General features: G+C 40.3%; 1 protein-coding gene across 3 annotated transcripts in view; it reads right to left on the bottom strand.

The window, feature by feature from the left end:
• LOC117271887 (ADAMTS-like protein 2) overlaps positions 1 to 12,455 on the bottom strand; it is a 79,530-nt gene extending 67,075 nt beyond the window's left edge. The window contains exon 1 of one of the 3 annotated variants that reach the window (XM_033650414.2): positions 12,269 to 12,455. In XM_033650414.2, the coding sequence (XP_033506305.2) occupies positions 12,269 to 12,361 (93 nt within the window). In that variant the 5' untranslated portion in view covers positions 12,362 to 12,455. The remainder of the gene's footprint in view (positions 1 to 12,268) is intronic. The other 2 variants (XM_033650413.2, XM_033650412.2) reach the window with 2 other exon arrangements.
• Positions 12,456 to 13,880: the final 1,425 nt, after the last annotated feature.

Below are 13,880 nucleotides of genomic sequence, written 5' to 3'. Positions count from 1 at the left end.
ATAGCATAATGAGTTTATAAATAAAGATTAAACTTTCAGTGGTCACCAGACTTTTTGACTTATAGCTCCTACATCTCTTTTTTGCCTTGGTGCTATTTATTTTTAGACGCTAAATCATAGGCTGTTTGCAAAATTGTATCGCGCTTGATGTGAATTAAACAAGCAGTTACGTCGAAATTTCGCCTCTGGGTAAGCATGTCATCATTGAAATGGATCATATAATGTTGTGGTGGTAACTTTAAAACTTCAGCATAGAGGATTTTTATTGCAACTTTCGTTTCTGTCTGGTTTCTGTTACCTTACCTTCAAAATTACCGCTGGCTTACCGGAGCCTCTCCCGCTCCCTCTGTGCTCTGTGTCTCAATGTGACATGATGTGAAAGCATGCACAGGCATCAGTGTTCATTGGCTATCACTTGTGCCGTGTAACCAATCAGAGGGGGCTGTAGGCGGGACATTGTTACAAAGCCCAGTGCAGTGGGGACTGCAGGCAGGGAGGGAGACGGTTGTATCAGAGCCAAAGGAGGGAGTTTTAAAATACATTTATTTGATCGGTTATCGATGAAAAAACGTCCGATGCCGATTATGGTAAACAGTAGGTTGTTTTTACTTGCACACTGTGTGCCTAAATCATTTTCCCGGTTCGCACATATATATATATATATATTTAGGGGCAAATGCGAGTGACATGCTCGCACTGCAGAGCACTTCTGCCCGTGCCGGACAGAAACATTGCCACACCGGAAATCCGGCGCTGTGCCGGAGAACTTTAACCCCTGGAACAGACAGACAACTTGAAAACATAATGCCTCCAGCCATCGCCACCGCAGAGGCATAAAAATTAGCAATTTTTTGTGCCTTAACAGCCACTGGAAACACAGTGATGGGTCACAAAAGTAACCTTACCTAACCATCTACAAGTTTAATATGCTGAACACTACACTTGTGATTAGCTTTCACTGAGTTGAGCAACAACACATTCCACTGAACCTGCACGTGAGGTAAAATATATTATTTCTATCTTGGCTAAGTACAACTGTGCAGAAAAGTAAGGACAGAGTTTGGAGTTTGACAAGAACCACATCTATTTCTTTTCAGAATGCTAAGGAAAATTTCACTTTTTTATGTGATAAACTGGTTGTTGGTCAAAAATGTAATTTTGTGTAAAGATGTGAATCATGGTAGAATAAGCAATGTTATTTTCAGCCCAGTTTCCTCTAAGCAGCCCCCCTGCTCACTGCCACCCATCCATTCAGCTGGCTTGTTTACAGTCAGCTGTTTCATTTTGATTTAGTCTTCTTGTTAACAGTCTTCACCCACTGGATAAATCTTGAATACTATTTTAAAGGAATACTTGAATATTAAGTTACAAAGGCTAAAACAGATTATAAACAGGATCAAATAGTTTCTGCAGGTTTGTTTGGATTAAACAACCTGAAGCTCTGTGAAATTATCTATTAAAAAATGTGACAATGTTTCACTTTTTTGGATAGCTACTATTCTAAGAGCTACAAAAAATACAGCACAAAAAAAAATCGGTTCATCATGTCATCAGTTAAACATCTGTATCTTGCTCAATGAGAACATGTACAATATGAAGGGTTCATCACTGGAGTCAGTGTTAAAATTTCACATCAGTAAGCATTTTGAATTTAAAAGGCTAGTGGTGGAGTCTTGACACAATGTACAATACAGGCCAAAAGTTTGGACACACCTTCTCATTCAATGCGTTTTCTTTATTTTCATGACTATTTACATTGTAGATTCTCACTGAAGGCATCAAAACTATGAATGAACACATAGTGGAGTTATGTACTTAACAAAAAAAGGTGAAATAACTGAAAACATGTTTTATATTCTAGTTTCTTCAAAATAGCCACCCTTTGCTCTGATTACTGCTTTGCACACTCTTGGCATTCTCTCCATGAGCTTCAAGAGGTAGTCACCTGAAATGGTTTTCCAACAGTCTTGAAGGAGTTCCCAGAGGTGTTTAGCACTTGTTGGCCCCTTTGCCTTCACTCTGCGGTCCAGCTCACCCCAAACCATCTCGATTGGGTTCAGGTCCGGTGACTGTGGAGGCCAGGTCATCTGCCGCAGCACTCCATCACTCTCCTTCTTGGTCAAATAGCCCTTACACAGCCTGGAGGTGTGTTTGGGGTCATTGTTCTGTTGAAAAATAAATGATCGTCCAACTAAACGCAAACCGGATGGGATGGCATGTCGCTGCAGGATGCTGTGGTAGCCATGCCGGCTCAGTGTGCCTTCAATTTTGAATAAATCCCCAACAGTGTCACCAGCAAAACACCCCCACACCATCACACCTCCTCCTCCATGCTTCACAGTGGGAACCAGGCATGTGGAATCCATCCGTTCACCTTTTCTGTGTCTCACAAAGACACGGCGGTTGGAACCAAAGATCTCAAATTTGGACTCATCAGACCAGATTTCCACTGGTCTAATGTCCATTCCTTGTGTTTCTTGGCCCAAACAAATCTCTTCTGCTTGTTGCCTCTCCTTAGCAGTGGTTTCCTAGCAGCTATTTGACCATGAAGGCCTGATTGGCGCAGTCTCTTCTTAACAGTTGTTCTAGAGATGGGTCTGCTGCTAGAACTCTGTGTGGCATTCATCTGGTCTCTGATCTGAGCTGCTGTTAACTTGCGATTTCTGAGGCTGGTGACTCGGATGAACTTATCCTCAGAAGCAGAGGTGACTCTTGGTCTTCCTTTCCTGGGTCGGTCCTCATGTGTGCCAGTTTCATTGTAGCGCTTGATGGTTTTTGCGACTCCACTTGGGGACACATTTAAAGTTTTTGCAATTTTCCGGACTGACTGACCTTCATTTCTTAAAGTAATGATGGCCACTCGTTTTTCTTTAGTTAGCTGATTGGTTCTTGCCATAATATGAATTTTAACAGTTGTCCAATAGGGCTGTCGGCTGTGTATTAACCTGACTTCTGCACAACACAACTGATGGTCCCAACCCCATTGATAAAGCAAGAAATTCCACTAATTAACCCTGATAAGGCACACCTGTGAAGTGGAAACCATTTCAGGTGACTACCTCTTGAAGCTCATCGAGAGAATGCCAAGAGTGTGCAAAGCAGAGCAAAGGGTGGCTATTTTGAAGAAACTAGAATATAAAACATGTTTTCAGTTATTTCACCTTTTTTTGTTAAGTACATAACTCCACATGTGTTCATTCATAGTTTTGATGCCTTCAGTGAGAATCTACAATGTAAATAGTCATGACAATAAAGAAAACGCATTGAATGAGAAGGTGTGTCCAAACTTTTGGCCTGTACTGTATATCTCCAGGTGTGTATCAGAGTAACTGAAGTGTTAGTGAAATTAGAGTTAATGTAAAATTTTAAACTGACAAATCTGCACCACATCAAGCTAGAAGTGGACATTTGGTTTGCCATGTATCAGAAGGATTTGATTTGATTTCTCAGTAAGGTGGTATTTTTTACACAACACACACACACACAACAACAACAACACAAATATACACACACATCAAGGCTCAAAGTCCCACTGCTGTGTTGTCTCAATAGCATCCTAAGCAAGCCCACACAGGCTCCTTACTTTGTCAGATTAGCCTCTGGCTAATTTGACACATAAACACACACATCTCTACAGTGTTTGTGTGTGTGTACGCGGGCCTCTGTGTGTGTGTGTGTGTGTGTGTGTGTGTGTGTGTGTGTGTGTGTGTGTGTGTGTGTGCGTGAGTGCGCACATGCGTGTGCATGTCTTTGAATATTTGTATGATTCATGAGCAGAAACACTAAGGTGGTTTAAATCTTGTATATCTGATCGTTTTCAGTTTGTTCATGTTCATGATGACTCATCCTTACGTACTTAAGTTTTCCACAAGGTTCTTTGCTCAGACCAATCTATGGAGCTTTATCACTATCTTTATTCAAGAGAGTGGTCTATCAGTTTGAGAACATTATTTATTGACTTCACGTTCAAAAACCCTGCCCTCGCACTCAAATAGCCTCTGCTTGCGCTTGGATCTACTCTGTTTCTGCTCAAACTGTGTGCTCGCACTCAGATACCATGTTGCTCGCACAGATTTCCTGCTCGAGCTTCAGCTTTTCTCCTTGCGCTCAAACTGTTTCTGTGCGCTCGCGGAATTTCTGCTCTCAGATTTCTGCTCTCAGATTTCTGCCCAGCGCTTGGATTTTTTTGTGTAACAACTTTCTGTCTCATTGTGTCATGCGGATTACTGTTAATTTATTATGTCTATCTGTTCTGTGCGACATCTATTGCACATCTGTCCATCATGGAAGAGGGATCCCTCCTCAGTTGCTCTTCCTGAGGTTTCTACCATTTTTTCCCCCGTTAAAGGGTTTTTTGGGGAGTTTTTCCTTATCCGCTGTGAGGGTCCAAAGGACAGAGGGATGTTGTACGCTGTAAAGCCTAGTGAAGCAAATTGTGATTTGTGATATTGAGCTTTAAAAATAAAATTGATTGATTGATTGAATTGAAACAGATGGTAGTAGTTGCTTGCTGTCATAGTTATGGTAATCAAAGTGTTTCTAGGATGGCAATGGGTCAGATGTAGGGCCGTAACAGTAAATGTATTTGTGTCGAACTGTTCGGTACGCGACTTTCAGTTCGGCACGACCCTGTACCGAATTATTGGGCGCAGGATATTATTTTATCTTATTTTGTTTTATTTTAATTCAGTTTTTGCAAGCCGAACCATTTAAAATATCTAGTTCTCCGACGGACATAATTGAGTGACGGACCGAGTCCGACTGTAAATCTCCGCCTCCACTTTGTGCAGCGCATTCTCACATTTGGAGAACATGACAAGTGAGCCTGACGAACTTGAAGACCCACCCGCAAACCTTTAGTCCTCCGTTTGGGAACACTTTGGTTTCAGGGTAAAATACGAAGATGGAAATAAACAAGTGGACAAGACAAAGGCAGTGTGCTGACACTGCAGAACAGTGGTCGGGTATGTACTTGGAAACACGTCTAACATGCTAACGCATCTAAAGCGACACCACCGGAGTTTGAACGTTACCAGCACAACTAGAAAGAGCAATTTGGTGCAAACTACGATATCGTTGTCATTTAAAAAGAAAGAGCGTTTCCCTGACGATTCTGATCGCGCTAAAGAAATGAGTTTTCATAGCAGCCGATCTACGACCGTACTCCGTCGTTGAAAACAGAGGATTCAAACACATGATGAAGGTGATTGAGCCGCGGTTTAAAATCTCTTCTCGTCCCTACATGAGTGAAGTCATCATACCACGGCTGTATAAACAAGTTAAAGCCACTGTTGTTCATTCAAAAATGTGTAAAATAAAAAGCAAGATTTTATTTTTTAAATTTTATATATTTCTATTTTCATTCAAACAATGTGAAAAAGCAGGATTTTATATATATTTGTTTCATTGAAAAATTGTGTAAAAAAGAGTAAACTGCTGTGGTGGTACGTTTTAATAAGGTTACCAATAAAGTACAAGATATTTAATAGTTGTCTATTTTTTTCATTACTGTACCCAAAAAAAACGAGCCATGACTTGTGTACCGAGGTACGTACCGTGATTTTTGTGTACCGTTACACCCCTAGTCAGATGTCACAAATAGACACAACTTTATGTTTGATGAGACGACGCATTGCAACACCAGTGCATTTTCATGGTTCAGTACACTATAATCAATTTTTACAGTATCTTACTGTAATATGTACAGTAAGATACTATGTACGCGCCTATAGTATGTTACTATAAATAGCAAAGGAAAGTGGGAAAATACTCTTTTTTTCTCTACTGTAAATCAATTTGACAGTTGATTATAATACTGCAGTTAAAAAACAGTAATAGCACTGTAAATGAAAATACTGTTATGATACTGTAAATGAAAATACTGTAATAATATGTAAATGAAAATACATCAATGCTGCTGTTAATGAAAATACAGTAATGACACTAAGAATTAAAATGTAGAAATAAAATTGTAAAAATTAACAGTAACTACCTGGCATCCAGCTGCCAGTAACTACTTTACAGCAACCTTTTTACAGTGTGACTAAACAAAGGGCTGGAAATTAGCCGTGCAAAGTGTTTGTTGGACTGGAAATATTTAAAACACTTCGGTGTACAAAAAGCATGCTTACATTTCTTCCTGAGTAAGGTTTTGGGCTTTGCTATCAAATCAGGATGTGGTGATGTGGTATGACAATGGAAACTCTTTTATGTTAACCTGTATTGTTACCATATCCCCTCAATGTAATTTCCCTACAGCCTTCTTGTGCTGGAATAAGATACAGTGGTGACTGACAGTGCTAAATAGCCTGTCCTGTATGTTTACATTTACAACAGAAATAAACATACAAATAATCATTTATGACCGTGTTTATGAATCAACTATCAAGAATATTCAATATTAATATTCACAGTTCAAACACAAAAATTCAATTCAACTCCGGCGGCAGGATTTTGAAGAGGCTAAAGGTATGGAGTACAGCCAAGCAGATATTGGCATGGCTGATATTATTTGATAATATTAGCTTATCACAGATACAGCTATAGTCACATATATGTACAGAAATACTAAATCTAAAATATATTAAAGGTAATTTAGAAATAGTGTCACTATTAATAGTTTGTCCACCAGGCAGACAAGTTTATTTTTCAACTGTAAAATGTCCTGCTCAAGGTGTCTGTCACTGTTCTAACCACTAAAGGTCCAGGGTGTAGGACGGAATATAATATAATGACTATGTTTAGTGTATAATGAACTGAAAATGTGAATTGTTGTGTTCCCCTTACCTTAGAATGAGCCATTTGTATCTACATAGGGAGCGGGTCTTCTTGTTTGGAGATCAGATCACCATGTGGCACCACCATGTTTGTACAGTAGCCCAGAATGGAAACCAAACACTGGCTCCAGATAGGGTCATTTGTGTTTTTGCATCACCCACTGTACTAACAAGCCCAACAGCAATGAGCAACGCCAGAGTTACACTGACATGTAACGTGAAACTACTTAATTCAGCGTTTCTAGCTGTTCTAAACATCTGGTCCCTTTGTTTTGAAGAGGAGGGGACCGCTGTGGATAATTCAGTTTCTGGCAAAAACTACCTAAATGTCTGGATCTTATGTTATCGGAGAAAAAAGGTGACCACACATTAGCATGTGTTGGACAAGCCGCCCACACCAACATGACAAACGCTGGAAATACATGGATTTAAAACGTGAAACTACGTTATTCAGTGTGTTTGGTTTGTTTTGTAAAAAGGAAGAGACCTCTGCAGATAACCTCTCTTATGGTAAAAACCTCTTGAACATCTGGATCAGAAAAAGGTGAGCACACTAACTTATGAGAGAAAAGGGGTGAGCACACAACAGTATGTTGTGGGCAAGCCGCCCGTCTCTGAGATGCCAAACAGCGTCAGAGATACACTGATTGGCAACGTGAAACTGCTTTATTCAGTGTTCTTACAGGTGTGAATCACCTGGTCTGTTTGTTTTAGAGAGGAGGAGACCTCTGTGGATAATTCAGCTCCCAGTAAAACCCTCCTGAACAATGAACACTGCAGGAATTCTGGTTGAGAGAAGTTTTAGCTGGTTGCAATTTGCAATTCACCACTGAGCGCCACTAAATCCCCTGAAATCTTACACTTCACCTTTAAGACACCTCACTTAAATGTTTACTTATGGGTTTAAGATTTTTTTTTTTTTTTTAATAATTTGGTATATTTTTTATCAGATTTCTCATCTCAAATATCTGCCTCATTCTTGGCCTAAAAACTCCCATTATCAGTCAGGCTCCAATATGGAGTCTACTTTGACTGTCCAGGCACAAGGTCAGAATACATATGTGAAAATGTCACTGTCCCTTAAATTTATCAATTTTTTAGCAATATTCCTTAATTATAAAGCAAAGGTCCGTTTCCACGGAAGAAGTTCCTGATACTATTTGGGAGGCAGGAACTACTACAGGAATGTCCTCTCGCTCGGCCCTCTCAACCGCCGTGTCTCCACTGAGAGAGCAGAGTACTAGGAAGGTTCCTGTAAAGTTACGGGCTGCCTCTGGATGTGATGTAATCGTTGTGCGACCATTTTGACCGGGGCGACGTAGGGACGCCGTTAGCCGATAGCGGTGTCTGTAATAACTCACTAAATGGCCCGTGAAGAAAATATTTTTTCCAGCGGATGTCTTAGTTACAATATTATTAAGCTAACTGGAGTAGTTTCATGTCGTATCCGACAACGGGAGGCTTTTAACAGATAACGTCCTGATGTAGCTGATGCTTTCTAGACATCGTGACTTCCCATAACTGAATAAATACCACACATATCAACACAAAACTGCTTTGCTAGCTCAATCATGTTGTAACTAAGATATCCGCTGGAAAAAATATTTTTTTCACGAGCCATTTAGTGTGTTTTTTTAAGATGGCGGCAGAAGCTATATGAATGAGCTAACCCTCGTCTGCTGAGTTTTAAAAATGCCGGCTATTTTGTTGCTTTCTGTTGTCGTCACATCCCTCCTTGAGTATATCCAATCAGCACCAAGTAATCCCCAAGCCCCAGCCAGGAGTCTTTCGGGGCCGTTCTGAGTACCTACCCCGAGGCAGGGACTTGAGGCCAGTTTCCACCGCAGGAACTTCGGGGTAATTTTACGGGGCCCGGGCCGTTGGTGCGTGTCTCCACCGCAGGAACCACCCCCTAAGGACAGAGTTCCGGAACTTTTACAGGGGCTAAACAAGTCCCTGCCTCGGGGTAGGTACTCAGAACGGCCCCGAAAGACTCCTGGCTGGGGCTTGGGGATTACTTGGTGCTGATTGGATATACTCAAGGAGGGATGTGACAACAACAGAAAGCAACAAAATAGCCGGCATTTTTAAAACTCAGCAGACGAGGGTTAGCTCGTTCATACAGCTTCCGCCGCCATGTAAAAAAAACTCACTAAATGGCCCGTGAAAAAAATATTTTTTCCAGCGGATATCTTAGTTACAACATGATTGAGCTAGCAAAGTGTCTGTCTGTCAGTATTCTTTAATAACCAAACTTAAGGCATCTCATGAAATGTTTGTTTAAATGCAAAGTTTTTATAAAATTACATATTTTGTCAGATTTCTCATCTCAGATATTAAATATCATTATCAGCCTGAAAACTCATATTATCAGTCAAGTTCCAATATGGAGTCCACTTTGACTGTCCAAGCGCAAGGCCAGGAATACAAATTTGAAAATGTTCCTTAAAATCCATCACTTTTTCTTTATTACAAAGCAAGATTGAGCTGGTTTGCTAAAGTGGCTCTTGGATATTAGATTTGATTTAAAAAAAAAAAAAAAGCGCACTTACATTTTTCACAAATACGAACACATTTTAATATGCGCATACATATGGTATGTCTGTAATATACCTTGAAAGCTTAGTGCGGTGCACACAGCCATTACAGTACCTGCTAATAAAGTGCTAATAAAGTAAATGGCAGGCAGCATGAGAGGGCCATGGGTGGCATGTCCGATGACATAGCAGGCTATATATTTTCCCAGACTGACAAATAGTTTACCATCTCAATGATACGCAGTTGCAATTCATCTCTCCATGTCTTGAAAGGAAAACTAATGACTGCTGTTTTAAACTAAGAGATGTTAACACAATAAATCCAAACCTTAAAATAGAAGGCATTACCTCACTGTTGCTATGGTGCATTCCGTTTGTGTGTAATAATGTGCAAAGACTTCTTTGGCATCATTGGAAGACAATGTCTTTCAATAGTCTGCCAAAAAAACATTTTAGATGTCATGCCAGTTGTTGTGTGCACTACACAACTTTCCTTTTCTACTGTTGCCATCAATTTGATGTGACTTTATGTGTAGTCAATTTAATCCACACATCTCAGTTTCAAATCCAGAAACCCAGACCTCTTTTAAGTGCACTACACAGTATGTGTTTTTCTTTCACTGGCAAGAATGAATGGACTGAATGATAAACACAGTGCTAACCAGACAAATAAGGGCCATTTTATCAGCTATCTGTGGGGCATTAATGTTCAGTCCATTCATGTGCATAGAAACCAAGCAGTGTTTATGGTTTAGAAGAACTGTGAGTTTTGTTTAGAAAAAGAGTTTGCAAACAATGGTTTACACAGCCTTTGGTAATGCATCTGTTTAGAGTTTCAACCATGAGACCCCAAGGCACCCTGATAGGCTCACTGCTGGCTGTCACCATGTTGTCGTCTTTACTTAATTTAACACTGTGTAAGCCTTTTGGTCAGGCAGAAGATCATTAGGTTAGTTTGTTAGTCACCCTGCTGGTCATTTAGCCCACAGTGAAGAATGTAGCCAAATGGTCAGTGATGTCACGTTCAAACATTAAGGCAGAAATTTTGTTTATCCTGCAATTGCTGGCCAAAAGGTTGAGATAGTTCATGTTCATTTGACAGGCTAAATTACTGAACCACTTATTCTCTGCCACAACAATATAACAAGGAGAAGCACTATATGTGAACCAAAGCTGTTACTGCAAATATCATTGGTTGTGATACTGACAAAACTGCTAATTTTTTCTGTGTGGCTGTTCCTCCATCTATACTGCAATAAGCTGTAAGTTAATGTTAGATGCAACTTAGAGACCATATTCCCAAAATGTTTAATTTACAAGTGTGCTCAACAAGAGCAGTAGATAAAAATTCTCTGAAAATCAAGTATACTGCTTACACTCCCACAGTTCTGAATGGAGTAACAGGAGCACTGGAGAGACAATCACAAGTACACAAGTCTTTGTAACATAATGTGAAAATTTGAGTTAACAGACAGCACACAAAGAACACTGAAGAGACTGTCCAAAAAGGGGGAGGCATGTCAAATAGTCTTGTAAGTGGTGAGGGAGGACTTACTTTGGCATAGGGGAGGGGCATATAAATCTAAATGTATTTTGTACGTAGGTTATTTTGTGGCAGATTTTTTTAAGAAAACAACACAGCAGGTTTGAAAGGAATGATTTCTTTAAAAATGACACCATTTATCATAGCCAGACACTGTAAAACAGAAATTATTGTTGAATTATCAAATTTCCTACAGTCCTTGGACACATCATGTGTGACACTCGCTTCTGTCAGAAAAAAAACGTAACCAAATCTGGCTTAAAATAGCGATATTTCACCAAATCACTTTACTCTACATCTCAGAAATATGGCCATAAACAAACCACATTTGCACGAGCTAACCGGCATGTGGGACAAGTGTGAAAAACCGAGGCTTTTTTCAACTCCAGGATTTGTCTTAACTTTCAAACATCAGAGGGTAAGCTTTAAAAATCGAATAACTAGGCTAATTTATGATGGAGGGAGGGTCGTGTATTTTGCACTAGTCACTCAGGGAGACTCAAGGGAAAATATTTGTAGCTTCAGGGAGTCAAAATAAAAAAAAATAAAGTCACACCCTAGCCAACCCCCTCCTCTGACAAGTAAAGAACAGTCCCATGGGATCTTAAATAAACATGTTATTCACATGATTTGCAACCATCTGCCTAAATGATAAAACACTAATATTTGCGTGCATTGCTTGGATGAAGTGGTCAAGTTCAACAAAGCTGCTGTTTTTAGCTACACCATAAACAAACGGGCAAGTTGAATTGGGGGAAGCAGTATGACAGTTCAAACATCGAACCCCTCTGGGAAAGTATTTTAGTCTGGTTCTTCAGATAAACCACACAGTATAACAGATCACACTCATCTGTTGTGGACAAAGTGTACACCATAAACCATTTATAATTTACATGATGTATGTCATTGTACTGCTGCCCTGTTTGTCGTCTAATGTAAACATGTTAGACAGCCGTTTTCCAAGTCGTTACCGTTAATTCCTTGATGCAACATATGCACCCATGCATCCCACTAATTCAACAAAGTATCAACTTTTCTAGGAGGCTCGCCGAAGGGGAACAGTGACATTCCCGCATTTGGAAACAGTTAGCTTACCTTCACAACACAAAACACTATGGTTATATGGGTTCTCGAAGCCCGAGCTACTTTAGAGACTGAAATTTAATTCAGACATTATCGCTGAGTCGATTACATCTTAGCCGAATTGAAAATGACTCCAAGAATTAGGCTAATTTATGGTGAAACTAGACAGTGCCCTTGACGATAAGCAAGACAGAGTCAAAGTGACAGACTTATGTGTAACTACTCTCCACTAGAGCAAACTCCCCAGTCCCCCTTCATAACGTTTAACCATTTTGCAAATGCATACAGATTTGTGAGATGAACAAACGGCTATTCCGCGAGCTATTTACCTTAACGGACCAGTTGTTCGTTAGCGGGAGAACCGGGAGGTGTAGTAGGAGAAAGGAGCAAACCGGGAGAGCTAAGCCTCCGTTACCGAACATGGTTCATTCATGTCATGGACCGACTACACTTCCCCTCCCCTTACGTCGGCTCCCCTCCTCACTCCTCTCCCTCTGCCCTCCTTCCTCCTCCCATTTCGACCCCCTTTTGATGTAGCTACGCCTTCTGCTCTCGCTCGCGCCCACACCCCTACGCACGCGCGTACACACGGACACCATGCCCCCACTTCGGTCTCAGTCTTGACATCCACATGATGTTTCAGCTTCAGTTGTTTCGGGATGGTATTTTGAAATTCATACAAGTGTTCTGAACTTAATTTGTACAGTTTTTTAAGTTATATTACAGGCTATAGGACTATAGTAGGCCTACATGATATGGGGTGAATACTAGTAAAGAGGGACACTTCCTGATCATTTGTCAATGTTAATTATAATCCAAATGTCTTAGCTCTTCATACCATACTATTCTAAATAGCTTAAGAGCTCTACTATAGGCTGCTACACAGAAGAAAAATGAAAGAAAGACAGACAGGATGGATGACCCTTCCTCAAACACACAGTGACCAAAACCACATTTTACCCAGCCCCACTGTCAAAGCAGAACACCTTTATTGGCAAACTGAGATACTTCAAACACAGGACATTTACATTCACCAACCTGGGGTACGTCCCAAGTCTCTTAATTTTATACTGCTAACTCCTAACTCCTTACTTGAACTGGAAGTCGTTCTAGGTCCACCATCTTTAAGGTCGTCTCATGTCTCTTATTCCTGCCAGTAAGGAGTTAGCATTAGGAGTTAGGAGAGATCTGTTAGGTGCGATGAGTAAGGTAACACGAGAGGTTCCTAACAGGAAGTCTTTTTCAGCTTGAGGCCCTGACGTATAAATACCCACCCCCTACATCTGGCTCATTTGAACGAGATGGCGGAGAAACAGCGCAAGTGTACCCGTTACATGCATTCTTTGCAATGAAACGCTGTAATTCACATGCCTACGTGACTACAAAGAGTAACGTTAATGATATTTCGTGCAAGACTGTCATGTTGTAATTAAGTTTATTTCATTCACAACCACATGTTGATATAACACCACGCACACACACACACACACACACAAACACAAACACAAACACACAAACACATTTGCCCATCATTAATTGTCCTGCGTGTCATGTGAGTGGAATAATGTTTAATAGCTTGTAGGTAATATTAATTATTAATATTAATATTAATTGATATTATTACTTTCATTAACGTTGTTGTAAGCTACTGTCATTACTGTCTGTCCTGCATCTCTCTCTGTCTCTCTCTCTGTCTCTCTTTATGTCTCATTGTGTCATACAGATTACTGTTAATTCATTATGTTGATCTGTTCTGTACGACATCTATTGCACATCTGTCTGTCCTGGAAGAGGGATCCCTCCTCAGCTGCTCTTCCTGAGCTTTCTACTGTTTTTTCCCCCCGTTAAAGTGTTTTTTGGGGGAGTTTTTCCTTATCCGCTGTGTGGGTCCTAAGGTCAGAGGGATGTAGTATGCTGTAAAGCCCTGTGACGCAAATTGTG

Source organism: Epinephelus lanceolatus, chromosome 12, assembly GCF_041903045.1.
Source record: "Epinephelus lanceolatus isolate andai-2023 chromosome 12, ASM4190304v1, whole genome shotgun sequence".
Taxonomy (NCBI): Eukaryota; Metazoa; Chordata; class Actinopteri; order Perciformes; family Serranidae; genus Epinephelus; species Epinephelus lanceolatus.
The sequence above is the reverse complement of the archived record's forward strand: the minus strand, read 5'-3'. Positions and strand labels throughout refer to the sequence as shown.